Below are 26,628 nucleotides of genomic sequence, written 5' to 3' on the forward strand. Positions count from 1 at the left end.
ATGTGCAAAATCTTCTGCTAAAAATTTTACAAAACAAGAGGTATACTAGTGTGTTTGTTTTTCTACTGCTCACAATTTTTTTGCACAAATTTTAGGTAAATTTCAAGCACTCTATTCTTTTGTTTTTCTAATTCCTTTAGAACACTTATACCTCTGTTTTTCCTCTGTTTTAATTGAGAAAAAACGTCCAGACAAGACACAAGAAACCTAAGGAATCAAGTAGTAGTTTAGGCAATTTGTTTGACAAACTTTTAATGAAACATCAAGGAAACCTAAATCTAAGAAATTTGCTAGAACTAATAGCAAATTAAGAACTCAAATATGTAAAATAAAAGCACATATGGTCAGGAACAAGAGTATTTAATTTTCACAAACCGAATTGACCAAAACAAGACAACAATCCAAGGTTCAACAAGCTAGTCTAGGAATTAATGACATGTAAAGGACTAAACATGACTTTAGACAAAACTTCCATGATTAAAAACCAAAAACACATGCTAAACATTGTTATAATCCAATCACAGATTCAATTTATGGAATAGGCAAGACTCAAGCAAAAATCAAAACGCACAAGCACAATGAAACCTAAGGCAAAATCGGATTGATTCAAGAATAAAGAAACAAGCAACAACAATGAATCAATCAACTCATGTGACATTTGGATCCATAAAAAATATGTAGAAAAGATAGATCCATACAAAAAACACACAATGACAAGTAAAGGAGATTGAGACAAGACGGAATCAATTTTAATAGACAAAAGAATATAACCTCAAGAGCACCAAGGCTCTAGATACCAAAAATGATGGAAATGGCCTGTAGGAGTGGTTGTTGATCTCCTCCAAGTTTCATCTCCTTTGTCCAATCTTCTCTTGAGGTTGAACTTGACTTCAGAAGGAAGAAAACAAGCTTAGAAAGCTTGAGAAACAACTCCAATGGCACGGTCTTCTTCTTGAAGGAGAAGAAGATGAAAGGAACCAAGGCACAAAAGAATGATTACTTTGTGAAGGTTCTTAAGGAGAGAACTTTCTCCACGGTTTTGGGAACTTTGAGAGAGATAGAAATTTTGAAAATTCAATCTCATATATGTCAAAAGTGATTACAATGCTTAAGGAAAAGAATATATAGAAGAAGGTAGCTTGTGGAGCAAGCTAAGCTTAACCATGGTTCAAGAGAATCATGGTTGGCTTAACTTGACCATCCACAATGGTTTGGGAGGCTTGTGGAGCAAGCTTCTAACTTAGAAGCTTGGGAAGCAAGCTAAGTTAGAAGCTTGTAGCACAAGCATCCCAAGGGTGCAAGGTTTGCTAGAAAATTCGGCCAAGGCAAGCTTATGGAGCAAGCTAGGCTAACCATGGTTCAAGAGAACCAAGGTTAGCTTAGCATGACCATCCACCTTGGTTTGGAAGGCTTGTGGAGCAAGTTTCTAACTTAAAAGCTTGGGAAGCAAGCTAAGTTAGAAGCTTGTAGCACAAGCTTCCCAAAGAAGCCAAATGAATAAGCCAATCCAGCCAAGGTTGGAGGTGGGCAGCCAATGGACTTTGTTCCATATTAATCCAATCCAAATAAATTTGAATTGGTTTAGTTAGGTTCACCAAATGATGGTGAGGCATAGCTAAATCAATTCCTTGGAAAATATGGAGCAAAACAAGCCTAATATGTAAAATTTGGCCTAGGCCCAACTTTGGCCCATTTACTAGTTACACCAACATACCTTGCTAATTGTCACCTCACTTCTACTACTAAAAAAGTAAAAATGAATGACCTTTAATACAAGGTAAAATGGAGTAAAAGTCTCCAAAGAACCTACTCTAAATTCACAATACAATAGTCTATAAAAAGGAAATAAAGTACCTCACAAATACAAAGGCAAAATAAACCTATACAAGTAACTACTATATTTACAAACATATGAAAGGTCTTCAAAATCATCCCATTCCTCTGGGTTCCTTTAATATATCACCTCTTGGTCTCCTTAGCCTTGGCATGTTTCCATCAGGTATCCATAGGGGTGGGTTACATTGCCATGCCTACCCGAAGATCTCATTTCATTGGCAATTAATTCTAATGAGGATAACAAGAGTAAAGAAGAATTCAAGAAGAAATGAAGACTGAAAATTGCAAGTCAACAAATGAGCAGGCATGTCTATAGAGATATCAATTAAGCATGAGTTTCTCTAAAATGTTACAACATTGTCAAAATGCGCCAAAAAATCTTGTATAAGGAATGTTCTCTAAACAAACAAATGAATGAAAATGATATTTGTTGAATTTTTCAATTGTCTTTGCATCCTATTTTGCACTTCATGTTGATAATATGCCTTCCTTATAAATGATAAATAAGAATAAAAAGGGAAATTTAATTTGTGCATGTTAATCAAATAATAAAATCATTCGTAACCAAATGCAAATCCAACACATCAAATCGGTAAACACTTAATTTAAAGCCAGTAATTGCCCAAAATATGGGGGGTAACATGCCTAGATTGACAATTCAAACACCGAGACTTTTAAGGAAATGTTAGGGATGTATAGAGTTCATCAACAACGGACTCATTAAATATTATCGGGATAGAGGTATGATAAAAAATGGACGAATCCTTGCTCCTAGGGAATTACAAGACAAATCCCAATTGAAGAAGAAAGGCATTGCATATTAAGAACCTACAAAGGGCGTTCTAGGCAAAAATTAGAGTAAAGAAAAAAGAATTAAAAATCCTGATAAGATACGTCCTATGCAAAAGTTAGGGACATATATATAAATAAAAAAAAAAGAGAAAAAGAAAAAAATGATGCCTACTCGAATTGAAAACCGAAATGCAGCTCAAGTATTCCCTCTAAAAAGTAAGAATCCATAATGGTTTTACTTTGAACTTCAAGCACCAAGCAAATGGAAAGGTGTTTTTGAAATAATCAGACCAACCATATCAGATCAACCATGCCTCTTTAGGGGGCAACCTCCATCTATCTCTCCGTGTACGAATCACGAACTCGGGGCATGCCCGGGCCTTTGAGCTATGTTAAAGGGGCACGTGCAAATTGAAAGTACTACTTTTAATGTAATAACACTTTTTCATTTCCCTTCTCCCTTTAAATATTCACTTTAGGCCTCACCCGTTAACCCCTAATACACAAGGCGTATTTGCGACAAAGACGTTACTCGATATAGCATGAAAAAGGGTAACAAAAGAATAATCACATGAATCCAAACATGACTAGGATTTAATAAAATAAAACATCCCACACCTCAAACAAACACTGCAAAAAATGAAATCCCGGTAGGAAACCCACTAAGGGGGTTGTGTAAATATTAGGGCAAGATCCGTTAGGAGATCCACAAGCAAAACATGTAACTTAGGCAAAATAAGGATTAAAAGAAAATGTCTGTTAGGGAACACATTTCAAGTAATCTAGGCAAAAGTTAGGACGTTAAAGCAGTAACCTAAGCCGAAAACCGAAAGGAGGCTTAGGGGGATCATCTAACCAAAGCACGACCCCAAGTTATCACTCCACTTTCCAAAAAGGCTAAAATACAACGATAACTTCCCTATAGCAAATATGCTTTATTTAATAACCCCAGACACTAAAGTCTACCTCAGCCAGCCATTCTTCTAAAAACCTTTTTTGAAAAAAATCCCTTCTAACAATCCTTTTGAAAAAAGTATACAAATATCCTTTTCTTTCCTTTTTCATGACCCTTATGGCATTAGAATAGTACTGAAAAGATATACAAAAAATGCACAATAAATACTCACAGAAGGGAGGCTGAGACATCCCTGAATGGAGTCTAGAGACATTCGATTACACATTGATCACATGATTAAGGAGCAACTAAAACCTTGGTTCAAAGGAATGTATCCCGGTAATAATAAAAAATGGCACGGACAAAAAGGAATCGTAAATTGCATTGCATTCATATGTGATAGGGGCATATGGAAGGGCGTTAAACAAAAAATTTTAATAAAAAAAAGGATACAAAAAATAATAAATAAAAAATTCATTCGTGTCTTGCATTTTCGTTGCATCCATGCATTCTACTTGCTATGGATCAGAGGGAATCATCAAGGCAAAGCACTTGTAAAAGCTCACCAACCAAGCAAGGTTTCAAGAGTCAAAGCCGTGTCAAAAGCCTAACCCAATAGAGAAAATCTCAAGAGATTCTATGTGTCCACCAAGCAAAGAAATGTCAAACATTTACAAAATTCACATTTAATTATAACCCTCCTCATATGTATATATGTATATATATATATATATATATATGTATGTATACATATGAGGAGGGTTATAATAACACCGGTGTAACTTTACTAAGTATTACACCGCTCAATAACTTTATATTAAATGTGAATTTTGTAAACCCAACCGTTAGATTGAAAGTTTATATCACTTTATATATTTATGTCAAATTTTGTTAAAATTGAACAACAACTTCAAGGTAATCAAAGTGTTCATATTTTAGTATATTTTGAAATGTATATATTACGTCAATTTTGTTTTATAAGAATGAAGTATCAAATCATCTTGGATTAATATAAAATTTTATATATATGATCTAAGAGTAAAAAAAATTTCAATCTAACAGTTGGATTTACAAAATTCACAATTAATATAAAGTTATTGAGTGGTGTAATACTTAGTAAAAGTTACACCAGTGTTATTATAACCTTCCTCATATATGTATATGAGGGGGGATATAATTACACCGGTGTAACTTTTATCAAGTATTACACCGCTTAATAACTTTATATTAATTATGAATTTTTTAAATCCAACCGTTAGATTGAAAGTTCATATCACTTTATACATGTATATCAAATTTTGTTAAAATTGAACAACAACTTGAAGGTAATCAAAATGTTCATATTTTAGTGTATTTTGAAACGAATATATTACGTCAATTTTATTTTTTATAAAAATGAAGTATTAAATCATCTTGGATTAATATAAAATTTTGTATATATGATCTAAGAGATATGAATTTTCAATTTAACGATTGAATTTACAAAATTCACATTTAATATACAGTTATTGAGCGGTGTAATACTTAGTAAAAATTACACCGGTGTTATTATAACCTCCCTCTATGTATACATATATATATATATATAGAGAGAGAGAGAGAGAGAAAGAGAGAGAGAGAGAGAGAAAGAGAGAGAGAGAGAGAGATGAAGGTTCAAACGACACTGGTGTAACTTTTTCTAAATATCACACCGCTCAATAACTTTATATTAGATGTGAATTTTGTAAATCCAACCGTTAAATTGAAAGTTCATTACTCTTAGATCATATGTACAAAATTTCATATTAATCTAAGATAATTTGATACTTCATTCTTATAAAACAAAATTGATATAATATATACATTTCAAAATATAATAAAATATGAACACTTTGATTACCTTCAAGTTATTGTTCAATTTTAACAAAATTTGATATAAACATATAAAATGATATGATATTATAATTCAACGGTTGGATTTACAAAATTCATTTAATATAAAGTTATTGAGTGGAGTAATACTTAATAAAAGTTATACCAGCGTCGTTTGAACCCTCCTCATATATTTATAACAATAGATAAAAGGGATGACAAAGGCTTTGGTTTCCACTTTTTTTAAGTCATTTTTATCCTTTAATTGTTGACATAATTACCACTTAAATCAATTATGTGTCCATATTTTTTTACGGTTATTTACACAAATTAGAAATTTTATTAAATCTGTTGTTTCATTCAAAAATTAGAAACCGACAAACTGCTACTTCTTCTTATAATAATTTCTATTTTTTCCTCCCACATCTCCCACTTTCCATCTCTCTCACATCCTATTCTTTTTTTTTACTGGTACATTCTTTGTCTCTCATCTTCATTTCTTTCTACTACATTTTTTTATTATTTTATTGGCTTCTTTATCTGTCGTCAAGTATACTGTGTGTGGCCATTGTGAAAGCAAGTGTAGAGGGAGTCATTCTTTCGTTAAACACACTTAGTAACTTCTATTTTTTGGTTTGTATCAATAACTAACTGGGTCTCCATTTATCATGTTTAATGATGGTTGATTCCCTCTATGGTGACTAATTGAATGGCTTTTGAGGATTAAATGAATATGCACACTTACCTACCACCTATTTGATGAAAAGCCCAAACTTTTGGGAATAAAATTAATAAACGATCCTTTGAAACTAATATTTACATTTATGATTCTCTAGTCTCTGTATTACGGTTTTCATTAGTCTTCTTTATGCACCCACTCTGCTTCCTGTAGCGGCACTTTCTGTGTTGGCTATCCAAGTGCACAACTTTGACTGTGATTCTTTCATTATTTCTTATTTTTTCTATTTCGGTAACCGCCACCAAATTGTCAAATTCTTGCAGTTCACAAGTTCATCTATTTTTGGTCAGTATCATCATGTTTTCTGTCATTTATTTTTTTTATGAATGCATAATCTTTGTTTTAAAATATTTTATTTCTACAATGGGTAATCATTAAATTATTTCAAAATACAAGATATATCACATAGTAATTTTTGTTGCTTGATTTAAAACTTTTTTCAATTTCAATATAGAAGACATATCACATATTAATTTCAAAAGTTTCTTTTAATTTGATTTAAAAAATCAAAATCTATTTATAGACGTCGTTGTTGTTGTCTGCAATATTGTCGGTCATCGCTATTGTTTGCAAATTCGTCGCTGCTGTTGTTCAAGAACTCACAAATCATCACTATTTGACTTTGTTGTTTAAGGAACTCGCCAACTGCCTCCCTCCCCTATTGTCTGTCGAAACTTCACGCTCCCAAAGCTTTTATTTTAGTAAGGGAGTGATCCTTTGAGTCATGAAATTACTCTATTCTCTTCAGTAGTTTGGGTATACTGCCTTTTGTAATTATATAAATTATATTGGGTATTACATTATTATTTGGTGATCAACCGCGCGTCCAACATTATGCATGTCAAATCATATTATCTATAACATCTATAACATCATATAAAAGGGATACGAAAAGCTTTTGATCTCCACTTTAGTGTATCCAATTTTACCCTTTAAAAATAACCTCCACGTAACTATAATTGATGGTTATCCAATTTTTTACACTTGTGTTTGTTTTTATCATAAAAATAACAGATTTTAAAATAAAAGAATTATTGGCAATTGAAAGAGGATGGAGCAAAGCAACCATTGCAATTCAAAATTAATGTTAATGGTGAATCGAATATGAATTCCAGTTCTTCAGTCTTCACAGTAGTAAGATTTAATTCAGCCAACCACTCCATGCACCTTACTAATCGAATTGCTATTTATTTCACTTCATATTTTTCTTTCTCTTTCTCTTATATTTTTGGTAATTCTATTTATTTTAGAAATAATTATACACTTTCACATTTGTGCTTTATTGTTTCTTTTCCATTTCTACTTTGATCCTTTATGTGTGTTGCTACTTTGTATTTGTAATTTGTAAATATTTGATAATATACTTGGTTTTTTTTTTTTTTTACGTTCAACTTTCCTAATTTCGCCAACTTCGGATTGTTGAACTCCTTCCGTCTCCATTCTATAATGTGAGTTACATTTTCCTTTTTTTCTTTTATTTCCTTTTGAATTTCAGAATACTGTCGAGGGATCCGTAAGCATATAATGTTATTGTATATTTTGTTGCAGATGTTTGCGTCCTGAATCGTATCCAGAGTCCTCATCGAAATTCTTGAAGGCCAACGAAATTAGGCTTTATCAATTCGGGATCCACGACTATAAGGTTTGTATTATCCCTCTCTTCTGAATCCTCATCATCGTTGGTATTTTTATGGGTATTTCTCAATAGGTGGTATTTTGTATACTAAAGAGAAAATAATAACTAACTATAACTTTCAACAATTAGTTATTTTATACATTCTTTTAACTAAGTACGTAAGTTTAGTCCTTTTTAACAATTATTTTTATTTTTCTTCATTATTTTTTCAATGATTTTAAATTTACAAAACCTATTAAAAATTCAAATTTAAATTATGCCTAACTTTGAATTTTATTTAATTTTTAATAGTGTGAAAATTTCAAATATTCATTTTAAAACATATAATCAAATAAATTTATTTAAAAAATTTAAATAATAAAGTAAAGTTATTAATTTTAAAATTTGATATATTTAGAAATTTTTAAAAAATAAAATTTAAAATAATTCTACAATAAATTATTAAGTTTAGTCATTTTTATACCATGTAATTATGTTAATAATTTATACAGTAAATATTAAATTTGGTCATTTTGTAAAATAAATATTGTTAACTCATTATTTATATATATATATATATATATATATATATATATATTAAATTAAACTTAAAAATAATAAAGTAAATGTTTTTCTCAAATTTATTCAGTTTTTACCATCAAACTATGTTAATTTCTAAACTTATGTTTTTAATATCATAACAACCGTTGCTTATTTATTTGGTAGTGTTTAACTCATTTTCTTAATGTAATTTTAGTAATTTATTACTTTTCAACTCTTTATAGTCATATTTATTTTTCTACTAATATATATACATTTATATATATATGTATGTATATATATATATATTAGTGGGGCCTAGGCACTTCATGACTCTATATGAATTTTATCTTCAAATTTAAAATTAATATTGTACTTATTTTTTACTATATGAAAACAGACACTTTATCTCTTTAACAAAATAATAGTTTCACCATTTATTTAAAATTTAATAATAGTGATTATTACATTTATTTATTTATTTCTTAATAAGAATTCAATATATAATTGTTCACAAATGTTTTTTGACAGATAACTATATAACAATATGTCAAATTCAAATAGTCAACCACATGAACAACAACAAGAAAGATGGAGACAAAACTATAGAAATAGAAGGATTCGAATGAACATGGATCAAAGACAACAACAATTGTCTAGGTGACGTAGAAATTACCAACAAAGGAGACAACAACAAAATCAAGTACACACATCATGTTCAACACCACATCCAACTAATTCACATATGTGTACAACCACGAGATGTTAAATAATTTGCCAAACATAACCTTTCAAGATTCCACAAATGCAAATTTTCACAGCAGAAGAAGACTGACATATGTACGACAATTAGCTCGGACTACTATGTTTCAAAGAATATGTAACATTCAAACAAATGCAAGTTTTTCAAATATTGATCATGGTTAGTTGAGTATAATTTTTTTTAATATATTTTTAAAAAACTATTTGTTCTTTTTGGTGAAGTTATTATTTTTTTTGTAAACATTTACATTTTAAATTTTCTTCATCAGGGTTTCAAGGAAGAAATGACAATGAAGCAGGACCGAGTATCAAAAATATTGATCACATAATTCATGGTTAGTCATCATTAATTTCAAATATATTCATAATTATTTATTTCTTTTATTTGTCAATAAAATAGGTAAAATTATCTATTTAAAATTTATATTTATTTAATTATTTTAATAAATTCTTTATAATTTTTGTATGGACACATTTCTTTTTTTTTTTCTTTTTTATAATCATGCAGATCATCCAACAAGGTTTCAAGGAACAAATGATAATGGAGCAGGGCCGAGTAATATACATATTAATAACAATGTTAATGGTTAATGCAAATTAAATATCATTATGACAAACTACCATATATATTCACACATTTTATTCACTTAACATATCATAACTATAAATTTACAATTTAAAAATGTTATATTTTTTTTTACAATAATACAGATTTCATGGAAGTGGAAATATCAAATGTGAATACTATAGAACCAAGTATTCAAGGTACACACAATTTCTTTATGACCCTTATTATTTTGCATTATTTTTATTTATTAATTATCATATATTATACATGCGCGCGTGCACACACACACATATATATTTTGTTACTTTTATTAAAATCAATTATCACTTTCTTAAATAATGCAAAATTTCCATCTCACGAGCACATAATAGTGCTCAAAATTTTCAAAATACCATGAGAATGACTAATTCTCAATTACCAACTCCAAGTACATGTAGACAATGTCAAACACAACTATTTTATCATGAATCAAAAGATATGTGCTGCTTTGGTGGAAAAGTTAATTTTTCACTAATTAATGCTCCTAAAGAGTTGCTTGATATATTTCTGAACTTTACATCTGAAGGGAAACATTTTAGAAAACATATTAGAAGTTACAACCATGTACTTTCATTCACTTTACTTGGTGTTCATCTTGATCAAAATGTTGTGGCAAATGGATGTGGTATATATAGTTTTCTTGTTCAAGGTTCAATATATCACAACATTGGAGGATTCTAACCAAATGAGGGTTGTAGGCCACGTTTCTTGCAATTGTACATCTATGACACAAATCATGAATTACAAAATAGGATGCTTGAAAACCCTCAACTTCATCAATCCATAGTTTCTAAGTTGCAACAAATACTACATCAGTGCAATCCTTTTATGCATGTATTTAAACAACTTGCACTACGATCAAATGTTCACGAATGTAGTCTACTTATTAAAGAGCGTCCTGCTAATCAACAACAATATCATCTTCCAACCGCTTCACAAGTTGTAGCAATTATTGTTGGTGGAGATACAGAATCAATGTCACGTGGACGAGATATCAATTTGGTCAGTCATGATGGTAATTGGGTGAACATTCAAGAAATAGTAGGATATTATGATCCACTACAATATCCTTTATTATTACCTTTTGGGACATATGGTTGAGATTTCAACACCAAAAATGATAATGGACAAAATATCTCATGTCGAGAATATTATAGTTACATCCTTCAGGTATTTTTACTATATACTGTAAAAATATTTGTAAAAATTAAATTATGAAGTGCTAACTAATACCTGTGCTGTAGATTCGTCTAGATGATCAATCTATATTGTTAAAGTTTGGTAGACTTTTACAATAATATGTTGTAGACAACTATGTGAAAATTAAATCAGGGAGGTTAAGGTGGATTCGAAACCATCACAATAATATTTGTGCTGAAGTATACCAAGGTTTGCAAGATACTTTACATGAAAGAGAAACTATTAATTGGAGGTAATTAACATAATATTTATGAATGTCATATTTATTTCAATAATATTCATTGTGATTTAGCAAAACCAACAAATTAAAATTATTATTGTAGAAAATATCGGTCAAAGAACAATATTACCATCATCATTTTTTGGTAGTTATCATGACTTGACACAACGTTATGAAGATGGAATGACTATTGTGCTTAATGATGGTAAACCGAACATTTTCCTCACAATGACATGTAATCCTTCTTGGAGCGAAATATCATCTGAACTAGGCCCTCATCAAACACCACAAGATCGTCCAAACTTGCTGACAAGAATATTTCGATCAAAATTTGAGCAATTGAAGGAGGATGTGATTAATAAAGGGGTCCTTAGAAAGATAAAAAGTTACATGTATGTGACAGAATTTCGAAAGCGTGGACTGCCACATGTACATATGTTGTTGATCATAGAAAGTAATGACAAATTATGTGACCCAGAAGATTATGATAGCGTTGTGAGGGTAGAAATACCTAAATTTGAAGATGAACCATAATTTCATGAGGTTGTACTAAAGCACATGATTCATGGGCCTTGTGGAACTTTGAATCCTAATTCTCCATGTATGAAGAATGGTCAGTGCAAAAAAATGTACAAAATAATTTTACTAAGAGACATGCCAAGGTAATGACTCATACCCACAATATAGAAGACGATTTAACCAGCCAGTATTTGTTAATAGAAATGTCACTATTGATAACAAATGGGTGGTTCCTTATAACCCTTGGTTACTCTTAAAGTACAACTGTCATATAAACGTGGAAGTATGTAGTAGCATCAAAAGTATTAAGTATTTATATAAATATGTCTACAAAGGTCTAGATCGAATATCAATGGAGGTTTATAGATGTTCAAATTTAGATGAGGTTCAACAATATATTGATGCAAGATGGATTTGTGCTCCAGAAGCTTTGTGGAAGATATTTAGATTTACTCTTTATCGAATATATCCATATGTTGAAAGATTACAAATTCACTTACCAAATCGCCAGTAAGTGCGATTTTATAATCATCAAAGAATCACTGATGTTCTAAACAATGACCATAACACCAAAACAATGTTGACATAGTTCTTTGCCCTAAATCGCAGAGATCCAAATTCAAGGAGCTATTTGTACAGAGAGATTTCAGAACATTATTGTTGGCATAGGGGGGATAAGGAATGGTACCGAAGAAGGTCACAGAAGAAAGTCATTGGTAGAATTTATACAGTATCTCCTTCCGAAGGAGAAAATTTTTACCTACGCGTTCTATTATCTCATTTAAAAGGTCCAATGAGTTGGGAATTTCACCAAATGGAACATGTTTTACCACATTCAAGAAATTAGCTGAGCATTGGGGCTTTTTAGAAAGTGATAATAGTATTCATGAATGCTTAGTTGAAGCATCAAGTCTATGAATGCCTTATGCTTTAAGGAGTTTGTTTGTAACTGTATTAATCTTTTGTGAACCAATCAATGTTAGACAACTTTGGGATAATTTTTACACCTACATGATGGAAGACTATCCTTCAACAAGCATTGCTACGACAACAAGTTTCATTAACATGTTATTAAAGGATTTGAATGACCTTTTGATTCAACATGGAAAACAAATCACAAATTATGATTTGCCAACAATAACAATGGAGAATACTCATAGTTCTTTGATGCCAAGGGTTATACAAGAGGAGTTATCCATCCAGGTAGATAATGAAGATGTAGAATCTATGCTTAAATTAAATAATGATCAATTAATTGCATTCAATGCCATTATGGATCTTATCAACAATAAACAAAGTCAAATTTTCTTTGTAGATGGACCAGGAAGAATAGGTAAAACATTCCTTTATCGCACTTTAATTGCAAAAGTGAGAAGCAAGGGACAAATTGTTTTAGCAACTACCTCATTTGGTATAGCTGCAACACGATTACCTGGTGGTCGAACTGCACATTCTAGATTTAAGATATCAATCAATGTAGAGGCAAATTCATTTTGTTTTATAAGTAAATAGTCTGATCTTGCAAAACTAATTAGAGAAACCACAACAATCATTTGGGATGAAGCACCCATGACAAATAGATATGCTTTGGAAGCATTAGACAGATCATTAAAGGATATTCTAGATTGTGATGCTCCATTTGGTGGTAAAATTATGATGTTGGGAGGGGATTTTCGTCAAGTGCATCCTGTTGTTCAAAAGGGTACTAAGGCACAAATGATATATGCAGTATTGTTAAGTCTCATTTATGGCCTATCACAAAGGTTTTACATTTGAGACAAAACATGCGATCATTACAAGATCCTAATTTTGCAGAATATCTAATGCGCATTAGAGATGGTACTGAACCTACCAAATGTGATGATATGGTAAAAGTACCCCATCAAATTGAAATAATATGGGAAGGGGAAAATTCAATACAAAAACTTATTCGTGATACATTTCCACAATTAGAATCTCATACATGGGATGCTTCTTATATGGTAGAAAGAGCCACACTAACACCAAAAAATGAGGATGTTCAAAAGCTTAATGACATTATCATCCACCATTTCCTAGGAGAAGAACAAGATTTGTTATCATTTGATGAGGTTGAAGGGGATACACACAACTTATATCAACAAGAATACTTGCACTCTATTACTCCAAGTGGTTTTCCACCACATAATCTGAAGGTTAAAAAAGGTGCACTGTTCATGTTGTTGCGAAACATAGATCCTAAAGCTGACTTATGTAATGGAACAAGGTTATTATGTCGTAGATTCTTTATAAATATGTTGGATGTTGAAATCCTAATAGGTCATAATGCTGGAAAAAGATCTTTTTTGCCCAGGATTAAACATAAGACAACAGAAAGTGCAGGACTTCCCATTGTACTTATTAGGAAGCAATTTCCTGTGAAACTAAATTTTGCAATTACCATAAATAAGTCACAGGGACAAACAATACCCAATGTTGGAATTTATCTTCCGCGACATGCTTTTAGTCATGGTCAATTATATGTTGTTTTGTCAAGAGGTGTTTCTCAAGCTTCAACAAAAATTCTTATTAAAGAAGAAAAACTTGAAGGGGAAGATTAAAACTTTACGAAAAATATTATTTTTAAAGAAATTTTGTTATCTCAAAATCAGGTGTTGCCCCTTTTAATTTATAATATTTATGAATTTAGATTAACATTTGATAATGATATACAAAAACTAAAATTTGTTTCTTTTATTTTTTTATCTACAGTCAAATTAAGATTCAAGGAGATCCTCCAGTTATATGAAGAGATCAATAAAAAGAATTTGAATTAGTATTTTGACAAACAAGTAAGTGATAACATATTTATTCACTTTTTATTATGAAACTTTATTATCATCTATTTTTCATTATATTACTTATATTTACTAGGAGGATGAATTTGAAAAATTATGGAATATTTGGAAGGACAAGTATTCACTCTCAACAATTCCTCTCATTGACAACAAGGTTCAATTTAATTTGAAAATGTCATCTTCATATTTTGTTATTGCTTATCTATTTAAATTAAATTTTCTTTATGGCAGGTTCATCGTTTAAAAGTATATTCTATTAGGTGGAGTTCTACAGTAATAGTAGATAAAACCCAACTTTGGAAAATGGTGAAAAAAGAATTGTTGTCTCAAAAATTAGAAAGGTAATATAATAATATGGTTCTAAAAATATTTTATATGTGACAATTTCATAGATATAAAAATATAGTTGTATTATTACCTCATTTAAATAAATTCTAACTCATATTTTTCACAATAATATGACACTTGAAAATGCAAGATCGAGTAATATCTGTCATATTAACAACTTTCATGCAAAACAAGATATCTCCATTTTTGAGGTTGGGGTTATTTTCTTCCTAAACTATAAAAATTAACATGAAATGTTAAATTTCTCATATTGATACTTGACACTCTATTATTTGTTTTTGCAGTTTTTTAAAGTTAAAGAAATTATGGATGATGTATTTTATAAAGAATTAAAATTTATTCTCGAAAGGTATGACATTATGCAATTTAATTATTTATGACATTATTTATATTTATTGACATTTAATTTCGTTCATAATTTGCAGGGAAGCTAAAAATCGTCTTGAAGCAAAATCATTATTTGATCTTCCTATTAAAAAAAATTTATGATCTAAAAAGTTCATGTGATTATTATATATATTATAATCCACCCTTAAAAATATAACTATGTAGAACATAAATTTTTCTTTTATATGAAATCGTATTCTATTATGTTTTGATTATTATGCACTTCATCAATGAACAATGATTGAATTAATCATATAAGTAGTGTAAAATTATTTATACGATTATATGTCAAGAATGAATTCATTCAATCCATGAGTTATTTTAAATTTAGAGATAAAATTCATATAGAGACACGAAGTACCTTGATCCCGTTAGTATATATAGAATGGTTTAAACGACATCGGTGTTTACTTATTTATTATATATATATATATAGTTAATCAACCATACACTGTCAATGTAAAGTTTTTTTTACACTGGCAACCAATCATATCATTTAAATTATTTTATTTTATTATTAAATAGACAACTAACATGACACTATTAAAAGATATGATTAGTTCTTAGTGTAAAAAAAATTTATATTGCCAGTACATATGTGATTAACTCATATATATATACATGAACACAAGTGAAAAATAAAAACTCTTCTTTATTTTACTTATTTTCTAATTATATTAATTTAAATGAGTTTAAATATTCTTTTTAATTTATTATATACGAGATAAATTTATTTTTATTTCTCTAATTTTAAAATTAATTTTTAGTCATGTAATATTTTTTTTTATCCATTAAAATTATAATAACACTACAACATTCAAATTTAAGATAATATACTTTCACTTTTTTCTTTACCCTTAATAGTTAATAATTTACTTTTATTAATTAAAATGATATTTAAAAACCATCCAAATATTTTAAAAATTTCATCCAATATTCATTTGTTTTCTTTCTTTCACATCTCTTCCTAATCCATTAGCTTCATCCTCTCCCTTCGCACCAAACAAATCATGATTCCTTGATGCCCAACTGGTAACTACCAAAGAAAAATAAAATAAGAACTATTTGCACGTTTAAACTCCCCGGTGAGTATACGTGAAGAAGCGCGATCGGTTTCCAATTTCCATTTCCACAGCACAGACAAACACTGTCTTTCTCTCTCTACATTTTACTTCCCCGCGCGATCATAGAAAAGTCGAATGGCGACGAGGTACTGGGTAGTGTCTCTCCCCGTTCAAAATTCCGCATCCACTCTTTGGAACCGATTGCAGGAACAAATCTCCAAACATTCCTTCGACACTCCTCTTTACAGAGTACTCTCTCTCTCTCCTCGCATTTTTACAAACACAAACACCGCCTCTTCATTTCTTCTCATTTTCTCTCTTCCTTTTCCCTCCAAATTCGCAGTTCAACATCCCCAATCTCCGCGTCGGAACCCTAGACTCCCTCCTCTCTCTCAGCGATGATCTCGTCAAGGTACGTCCAATTCCCAATCGCGCGAAGACATTCATCGGTTTCGCGTGTTTGTTGGATGGGTTTTGAATCGCGGTGGTAGTGACTACGGTTTCGTTACGATCTTTGATATTGCGGGAAATTACGGACAAATGTGGTTATGTGGCGCAGGCAATTGTGGTTACGAACGTTTTTTTGTTTGTTTTTTTTGGAACCTTGTAATTCTGTGTTGGTTGATTGTGCTTGATCTGTTTGTGAGTGCAGTCGAACAGTTTCATGGAGGGAGTGTCGCACAAGATCAGGCGGCAGATTGAGGAGCTGGAGAGAGTGTCTGGCGTGGTGAGCAGTAGTTTGACGGTGGATGGAGTCCCTGTTGATTCCTACTTGACGAGGTTGGTTTGTTTGGTTGGAATTTGTGATCTGTTGGTGGTGATCTCGTTGTTGTTGTTGTTGTGTGATGAGGATTTGGTGGTGTTGTTGTGGATGCAGGTTTGTTTGGGATGAAGCCAAGTACCCGACTATGTCGCCACTGAAGGAGATTGTGGATGGGATTCATGGTCAGGTGGCAAAGATTGAAGATGATCTCAAGGTTATATAAATTTCTTACTTCAAAAGTTCGACATAATTTGATTAGGTTCTGTGAGCGGCAAATGCGTAATCTATTTCTTTGCAGTGATGTGTACCCTGTGGTAATTTCATGTTCTTGCTTCCTATTGAGGAATGTCAAGTCCTTGCTTTTTGATGGGCATTTTTATTTTTTTTTTCTTGATTTCTACCTGAAGGTAATGGATTAGTATCACTTTAATTTTGTTGAAAATGATAAATTGTAGCTGAACCTTTGATAGGTTTCATTTCTTAAGGTTTTCGCACTCTGACCATGTAGCTTATGTAGACAAAAAAAATAATTAACGGTTACTTTCATGGTAGTAGTGCTTACCCTAAACTTGCATAAATTCTATCATGCCAATAGGGTCAGTTCCTTTTTATTTTTATTTTTGATAAGCCAAAGAAATATATTAATAATTTGCAATTAAACTTAGCACAACATATGCCAAGATTAGGAAGTGTGTCAGTTCTGTTTGGACGTAGTAGTCTTTACACACTCTAACATTAGCTTTCATGCAACACCTGATGTGGTGGTGTCTTATTACCTGCTCAATGCATCATGCTTATCATTTAGCATGGGATGTTTGTACTCATGCACAATTAGTCAATACTTGAAATTTTTCAAGCTTGTAATTAATAAAAGACAGGAGTTGACAACATTGAGCATTGTGCATGTGCTTACCTTTCTTAGCTTTTCATTGGATAGTCATGAACCTTCAGACTTTCTCTCATTAGTGACATTCTCTTTGAAGTTCTTTATATTTTATGCATAGCCTCATTTTATTTCATGACTTATTCTAGATAGAGAACCTCAATTTATCAGATTTTGTTAAGAAGGTTCAGTGAGAAACTAGTACACTATATAAGGTGGATGGGCTATGAATTTAATTTTAATAATCTTAGGCCATTTTTATGACTCATCTGTAGTACTGGTTTTGGTTGATGAACTTTATTTAATTCCTTAAATTGCAGCAATTTATTGGGATCCACCTGTAGCCATGAATGCAGGACATTCTTGATTTGATAGTCATTTAGCTTTTAATATCTGTATCTTAAAACTATATCATTAATTTTCAACAGCTGTCAATTTTGGAACTTAATAGGGATCTATCTTGATTCTTGAGATCATTATGTATATTGAAACTATTAGAAAGAAATGGTTGAAATCAGAATCATAATTAAAACATCACTTAGCAAATTTTTTGTTCATCTAAATATTTGTTTAACTCATTAGAATATTTGACTAGCATAGTTATTAGATTCTTTTGATTCACATTCGAATCTTATGTTTCAATTTGGCTACCTATTGATTTGTATCATGAAGTGAATCTTGAATGACTTTTTAATATATACATGAATGGATACGCGGAATTTCATTTCATCGATATAAATCACATGACTAGACAATTCAATATATTTTTTTTCACCAATTCTCATGAAAAAATTGAAAAGTCATATAAACTTAAATTGTTAAATGAAAAGAAATTAAAGGAGCACTTTCAAACTTATCCTGTTTGATTATTCTACTACTTTATTTTTCTCCTGCTCACTCAATGCATGTAATTTATTTGTCTATTCCATTGCTTCATTTCCACTCTTCTAAAATAAAGGCTTAACAAACTTAGGATATAACTAAAATTTTTTTTTATAAGGCTTGTGTTTAATTTGTCTTAACTATTTCTTGTTTAAGATGGAACGCTATGTATAATCTGTATGATATATTTAAAGTAATTTTTCATTGTCTTTGAATCTTACAATTCAATACAGATTATGATTCACGATTCAAAATCTTGCCTGGCAATTAACTATTTGAATCTTGATTTGATATTGTATTTGAGATTTTATTATCAGTTTCTGTTAGGGTATTTTCACATTTAACTATCTATCATATATGTAGTATTACTGTTGTCAACTTTTCTCTCCTTTCCTTAATCCTTACCTAAAACCACATGGTAAAATAGTAGTACCATCGGCTGAGGGGATCACCTTTCTGCATTTTTGAATTCCTGGAGCTCTTTGCACAGCCCCTTTTATTTTCCCTAAAACCCTATTATTTTCCTGTTCTAATAGTAAACCATTTTGTATGTTAAACAAGAAGAGGACCTAGTTGTTATCTGGTTCTGGGAATCCTTCTCCTGGCGTCTATTTTCATCTTCTGGCAAGCCACAAATGATTGCTAGTGAAAATTGGCTGTTTGTGGTTGTTGGTGCTGAGGGAGGGCATGCAAATGGCAGTGATGCCTGGTTGTTTGTTTGGCAGCCTGGAGTTTTTTTTTGTTTTTTTTTAATGAAAGAAAAAATACACTGAGACAAAGAAAAAACTACAAGGAGATTGGACAATCAGGAATCTCCTAAAAAATAGAAGAAAAAAAAAAGTTAACAACTAAGAAACTAGATTAAAATAAATGGAGCAAATATGCTGAATCCCTCAATATATCTGTTAGTGAATCCCCATTAAATAATTTTAACCTAGAACAAATAGAAGCCAGAAGTCTAATCTAAATCCCAAACCACGTGTTGTGCCAAAGCTGCCTCCTTAAAATGTGGTATTCTTCTCTGACCAAATGTACATATGTTTACCATAGGTTGCATAATGCCACTATAATTTAGCCTCTTCCACCAAATCCAAGAAAGCTTATTATCAAGAATTGATTCAGATGCCCAAAACAAACCCAAGATTCACCAATGCCGAATAAGGAGTCCATTTAGAAACCACATCTAAAAATAGAAGATGATCTTTAGAAAGCACAATACATTACATGCATATCAGAAGGAAGAGCCTTATGCAGCCCATGAACCTGCAATATGTAATTTGTATTTAGAATTAGTTCTGTTGATGATGAGATAGATGTGGTTTTATTCATGCATACACACATCCTAACAGGCTGGATGTGTTTTTTCCCAGTGAAAACTATCTTGTTATATCAATATTTCATCTTAGAATATTTTAGAGTATCTTAGGTGAGGTTTTAGGATTGGTTTACTTATTTCCTTATATTTCATGTTTTTTCCCTTATTTAATTAGGATTTAGAATCTAGTACAAGAATAAATAGGGATTAGTGTTTTGTCTCTTGCATCACATCCATCACATCATATCAATATCAATATTATTTTATTACATTAATTGATTTTCTATCCCCCCTCCTACCATAAGTAAAACCCTGTAATTTAAACTATGTTGATGGAGACTAGAGCTCTTGTGACATCTCCAACAAATTATTCTTGCAGTCTGTTTCTTTTCTGTTTTGGATTTAATTTGTCTTCTAGTTATTGGATTATCTTTGTTATAAGTGAGGTCAGATGTTCCTATGGTTGGTGACAATTTGATTGTTATCCTGTGAGACAGATTGGGTGAGTGTAACAAAAGGTGTTTCAGGCAAGTAGATAATTTTCAGCCAGGTTGGCAAAGCTAATTTTTAGAATTTGGACTTAGACACATAGGAAGGATCTATATATAGGCGTGAGAAGTGTGTGGAAGAAGCTAGGTTAGCCTCGGGTTAAGATAAACCTTGGTATGGTTATCTTAACCTTGGGCGCCTAAATTTGAATTCAAATATTCAAATTTGGGTCCGGATCCAAGCTTCTCCATGTGCTCCCATGTGCTACTCTCATTTGCATGTGATTTGGGTTACATTTGGAGGACATTTGAAACATGCCATGTGTGCCACTTCCTTGGCCGTCCACATGTGCTCAAATGCACCTAAATATAACCTAAATTACATGTAAATGTAGTTTCACATGAAAAAGATCAATCCTATCTCTACATGGCCGAAAATACAAGCCTTAAATGAAATCCTAATCTACATGGCCAAAATACAAAGCCCACAAAAACAAATACTAGCCCATATGGGCTTCAAGATACAACCCAACTAAAAAGTGTCTTGGGCTTTCCCTCTTCTTTGCCAGCCCAATCTTTCTCCATCCTTCTTGCCATAGCCCTAGTGATAGGACCCTTGGTCCATGGGCCTCCATCATTTGGGTTTGTGGATTAAAGAATTTAAATGCTAGTAAAGGCCGTGTTTGATTGCTGGGTGGCTTGAAACTGACCAATAGTCTGGGGGATTAGTTTGGAGGATATGGGAGCCACTGAAGGAAAAGGTCAAAGTCTTATCTCATTTGCTTGGGACACGGGTTAGGAAGAAAGTAGAAGAAAATTGAGGGGCCTAAGGAGTAAGGCTGAAAAGTAGTTATTTACATAATTTCTTTGATTGAGACAGTTTGTGAACTTGTAATTGGGATTAATTAAGATTTCTATTAATCAATCTTGTAATTTATCTTCGTTACCTTTTCTTAATAATGAAAAAAAAAATTTGAAATACTATTTTTTTTATAAAAAAATAGAAATTAATAATTCGAAATCCAATTTGAATTGTGGGTTTTCTAATTGTAACAAGCTTAAAACTTGGAGAGCATTAGAACTTTGAGTATTAGTGTTATTAGTCTTATTGCTATTGAGCTTGGAGCTTGTACTATTAGTACTATTTTACTTAATTTGCAACACAAAGAGCATTATGTTAGAGTATTACCACATTATTAAGTCATACTCAATTCTGTTATCTGTTGTTTTCTCATTGCTCTAATCCTTATTACCCACAATGGGAAATGTTATTTTTTTTATATAAAAAAACACAATTTAATAAAATGTCGGAAATTATAAAAGTATGCATTGTTTCCTTACTGAATGGGTTAACAACTAACACTCAGTATTGGACATGGTCAAGTTTTATGTCTTTGTTACATGCATGGCCTATATTTGTCCTCAATTACTAGTTTTAGCAAAGTGGAGGTGGTTGATTGAATGTGAAAGACCAAATGATAGTTTTTGCAAAATGCAACTTGATCAACTCATTCTATCCCTGGAATGTTTTCTTTTGTGAATTTGTTGCCATTTTCTTGGATAGATATATTCTCATTTTCCAGATGAAAGCTAATTAGAAAATAAGCTGATTGGTAACAATTGTTGTGGTACTCTTATTTGGCTATGATCTAAAATCTCTAGACTTACTCAATCCTTGATGAGGATGATTTTTGTATTTTGGTTGACCTTGAAATCATGCATAGCTATGTTTTTTTCCTCTAGAGTTCCCCCTCTTATTGTCTATCCATTTTGTGTCTCCTTTCTTCACTAACTATTCAAAGGCCCTTTCTTTCAGCCAATAAAATAAAAGTTCAAGGTCTATATGGAAAATGAAATTGTTTTGACCAGCCATTTCAGAAGCTTTGGTTAAAATTGTTCTTTTTCCCCCTCCTGCCAAATAAAAAAGAAAGAGAAAGAATGACATTGTTCTTTGCTGATAAACGAAGTAAAATACTGAATCTCCATTTTGCACAATGTAGATTGAATATTCTGTTTTACCCTTAAAACTTTGTGTCATGTCAGGTTCGTGTTTCTGAGTACAACAATATCCGCAGTCAGCTTAATGCCATCAACCGGAAGCAAAGTGGAAGGTGTGGTTGTTTATGTCCTGATAATGACTTTGTTATATAATAATGTGTTATCTTTCTTATCTGACATAAATGATCTATTTGCCTGTTTTAGCTTAGCTGTCCGTGATCTTTCCAACTTGGTAAAACCTGAGGATATTATAACTTCAGAACATTTAACTACCCTTCTTGCAATTGTTTCCAAGTATTCACAGAAGGATTGGCTCTCAAGCTATGAAACATTAACAAACTATGTGGTAAGAGTTAACATATTGCTCATACACTTAAATGGCTTCTGCTACTTCCCTTAGATTATTGTAAATGGTGATTCACAATATTTCTTGATTAATGATAAAAAAACCTCTGTTATCTATATAAATAGTCCAACAATGTTTTCTAACTCTGAAATATTTTAAAGACGACCTTTTTCCTTGATTTATTTTTCATTCTGATTAAGTTAAGTATTTTAGGTTCCCAGGTCTTCCAAGAAGTTGTATGAGGATAATGAATATGCTCTTTATACTGTGACACTCTTCAGTCGAGTTGCAGACAATTTTAGAACTAGTGCACGGGAAAAAGGGTTCCAAGTAAGTACTTTTCTCAAGTTGCATATACTGTCTTCCATTTGCTAGGATCAGTAAAATTTGTATATTCTTTTTTATATTTTCATCCTGTAACTTGTTTATGGAAATATGTGGGAATGCATAACGTGTGTTATGCCAAGTATGCAATATCAATTCATGAGTTGATGATAGGTAATGGGATTTTATATCCTTTGTTCAGATTCGTGATTTTGAATATAGTCAAGAATCACATGAGAGTCGAAAGCAGGAGTTAGAGAAATTGATGGGAGACCAGGAAAGTTTGAAGGCTTCTCTATTGCAGTGGTGTTATACCAGTTATGGAGAGGTATTATTCATTTATACATCGCTTCATTTAAGTTGTAGAAATATGTCCATAGTATTACAATGCAGAATTTACAGGTAGCAGGAAGAAACAAGCTGATGGTGATAGACAACTAAAAGCTAGGTTACTTCATAACTAAGAAAGCTACCATTAAACAGGTTACGATAAGATAAAAATGTTATAGAATATAGAAAAGATAAAGATAAAGATAAACATTCTGATTTATCGTTGTTGCTCATACACAATAGGGAATACACTTATATTACCTTCGTTCCTAACTTTATAAATGTCATTTAAGGTTGTTTATACACAGACAAAAAAATGTGATAAATTCTCCTATTTTCCATAGAATGATTTTTATGTTTTCTCTTATACCCTCTTTCATTTTTACTTTATAATAGATGCATATTAGTTGTCATGTCTAAGTTAATTAAAAGTTAGGTGATGTGTAAGGGTATAGTCGACAAAAAAAATAATGTTGTATTGAAATTTAAAAATGACAAGTAAATAAAAATAAAATTTTACTAAAATATTGATAAGTAAAAAGGAACGGAGGGAGTATAATCTAATTGATGCCAAAAATTTAATAATGACCCTCCTAGTGTCATTCTCTGACTTTAGGGAATTAAAATAAAATCTAACTTTAAAATAAAATCCTAATATGCTAATAACTTAATCCCATCAAATAAAGACGTTAAACTATTTAGGTTTCAAGGCATATTTGGGTTTCCCTAGGCCCATCCTAACCTATGATGAAAACACTTATGGTTAATTACGTGACAATCTGCATGCTGGATTTCTTTTATATTGATGCCTTGTCCTTGACTAATCACTGCTAGCATTATGGGGCGGCCTGTAGTTTTTCTCTTTAAATTTGTAGTGTTTGTTGTCTTTGAAAATTTTGCTTTTCCTCACTATCATAAAATGTTAACAAGTTCTCTTGACTTGGCTTTGTCTAATTGCCTTGATATCATAAATGTTGTGGCTCTTCTGACTTGCTATTACTTTTTTTTTGTTTCCTTAAGGTTTTCAGCTCCTGGATGCATTTTTGTGCAGTACGTGTATTTACTGAGAGCATTCTGAGATATGGTCTGCCACCATCTTTCTTGGTAGATATATACCTATCTGTACATTACAGCTTTCAGCATCATTATCCCCTCTTCAAATGTTTTATAGCTGATCCTTGGTTCTTGTGGTCATTCCAGGCATGCGTTTTATCTCCATCAGTCAAAGCCGAGAAAAAAGTACGTTCTATCCTTGAAGGGTTGAGTGACAGCACGAATAGGCAAGTGGCTTATTTTAATTTATGGCTTATGGTTTAAAATATATATACATGAGTAGTTCTATACAAAATCAAGATTGATTTATGCAATGGCACAGACATCGACATGATTAGTTTCAAGATCCTTCCCTCTTGTTTTTTTCTCTGGTTATTTCTTTTAGATATAAAGAAAACATGCAACATTTGAGAAAACCTTTGCTTTTATAATTTTGGTGAGTTTGTCACTGGATGTGTTGGGCAGTATCTTATTAGACAATGTCATGAATCATCATAAAATTTGGTCAAAGCATTGGAAACTCAACTTGTTTCATGTTTTACATCCGAAAGAGTACAACCATATTTAGTGATTTCTTGATCAATCATCACATTCCTTGACTAATTTCAAACTATTTGAGATGTTGACACTTGACAGAACCAGATGAAAGGTAGAGGAAATAAACAAGAAAACTGCTACTGTTTCTCCTAATCTGTACTTCTATGTAACACTGTACATGTTTTGCCAAGTGCCAACAATGCTGCTTGTCAAATTCCTGTGATATCTCTCCAAAAGCCTAATGCCCCTATTTCAAGCAAGGAAGCATCAATCTAAAACACTGTCCACGTCTTTACATTGTTTTGCCACATAATCTTCTGTTTTTTTTTTGTTTTTTTTTTGCTGAATGCCACAACCTATCTTAATGTCCTTCAAATATTTAGGCATCGTCAACGCTTTATAATTAGGAACCCCAAAAATTCAATTTTCTCACTTTCTATCTTTTGCTTTAACTACAATTATTTCTACCTTTTGCTTTAACTATTAATATTTCTATCTTTTACTCTATTCATGCCCAGATGAGTTGATTTTGGCTCTACTTTCATTTTATATCATTATTTGATAGCAAATTTCATCCTACCCTTGCAATGTGAGAACAGTATACTATAACAGAACTATAAATAAAGTAAAGAACCAAAACAAGTATGATAGAAAAATAACTATTTATATATATAAAAATATTAGGCGAACGCAAGTTCTACTGAAGTTTGTCACATGTTATTGTTCCTTTCATAATTTGCCTGCAGTGCATATTGGAAGACCGAGGATGAAGGAGTTGGGATGGCTGGCCTGGCAGGGGATGCTGATGCCTACCCTTATGTCTCCTTCACCATCAATCTGGTTTGAGCACACCCAGAAACAAGTCCTGTCTCGTTTCTGGGTCAGCGAAGGATTCCTTTGTACATTAGGGTCGTGTTCCATTTTTTATATAGATATATTTATAATTTCAGAGCATTCAAGTTTCCAGAAGGATCTGATGAATTCATGTGTAGTTGTGGTACCAAGTTTTGATCATTAGCAACTTCTATATTGAGTTTTTGCATTATGTTTTCTCGTCAGGGATTATGCGACTCGAGAAGTTATAATCTTTGTATCTACAAAATATTATATAATATTATGTTGATTGTATCTTTAATTTTACATAAATATATTTTATGGATCGACTTGATCCTCATAATATTGGCACGGACCATAATAAGGAAAAAGAGGTGTCCTAACAATATATTCTTTAATACATTTCTCTTGATTCATTTTTTTTATTGGTTAATTTATTGAAAATTATAAAATTGTAAGAGTCATTTAATAGGGTATAGAATTTATCAACTTTTGTTTTTAATAAATTTAAACTAATTAAAGTTTTTAAAAGAGTATGTTTGAGAGTGTGTTCTTAGTATTTTTGTGTAAAAAAAATCATGTGTACATGAATTATTCATTCGGTGTCCACTTGGTTAATTATTTTCAAGAGGTTAATAGTAAATGAATTTAATTTTATATAACTTATCAATGGTTAATAGTGTT

The 26,628-nt window shown here is 31.3% G+C and overlaps 2 protein-coding genes and 1 pseudogene across 4 annotated transcripts; all 3 read left to right on the forward strand.

The window, feature by feature from the left end:
- The first annotated feature begins 11,928 nt into the window (after positions 1-11,928).
- On the forward strand, positions 11,929-12,423 carry LOC145955421 (uncharacterized). Its single transcript, XM_083070076.1, has 2 exons — positions 11,929-12,086; positions 12,186-12,423. The coding sequence occupies exons 1-2, from the start codon at positions 11,929-11,931 to the stop codon at positions 12,421-12,423; spliced, it is 396 nt and encodes a 131-aa protein (XP_082926202.1).
- Positions 12,424-12,494: 71 nt separating this feature from the next.
- Positions 12,495-14,155, forward strand: LOC145955422 (uncharacterized; annotated as a pseudogene).
- A 1,925-nt stretch (positions 14,156-16,080) lies between these two features.
- LOC109803555 (V-type proton ATPase subunit C) lies at positions 16,081-26,256 on the forward strand. 3 transcript variants are annotated; one of them, XM_083061836.1, is made up of 11 exons: positions 16,081-16,440; positions 16,535-16,603; positions 16,844-16,971; positions 17,069-17,168; positions 22,566-22,633; positions 22,725-22,866; positions 23,080-23,196; positions 23,393-23,518; positions 24,541-24,604; positions 24,721-24,800; positions 25,857-26,256. In XM_083061836.1, exons 1-10 carry the CDS (start codon positions 16,327-16,329, stop codon positions 24,774-24,776), a joined length of 984 nt encoding a protein of 327 aa, XP_082917962.1. In that variant the 5' UTR covers positions 16,081-16,326; the 3' UTR covers positions 24,777-24,800; positions 25,857-26,256. The 3 variants fall into 3 exon arrangements, with proteins under 3 accessions (XP_082917962.1, XP_020220767.1, XP_082917971.1); XM_020365178.3 differs by having other exon boundaries at positions 16,083-16,440; positions 24,541-24,624; XM_083061845.1 differs by lacking the exons at positions 16,081-16,440; positions 16,535-16,603 and adding an exon at positions 16,629-16,750 and having other exon boundaries at positions 24,541-24,624.
- Positions 26,257-26,628: the final 372 nt, after the last annotated feature.

The sequence above is a fragment of the Cajanus cajan genome, chromosome 1, assembly GCF_000230855.2.
Source record: "Cajanus cajan strain Asha chromosome 1, NIPB_CcT2T_4, whole genome shotgun sequence".
NCBI classification, from domain to species: Eukaryota; Viridiplantae; Streptophyta; class Magnoliopsida; order Fabales; family Fabaceae; genus Cajanus; species Cajanus cajan.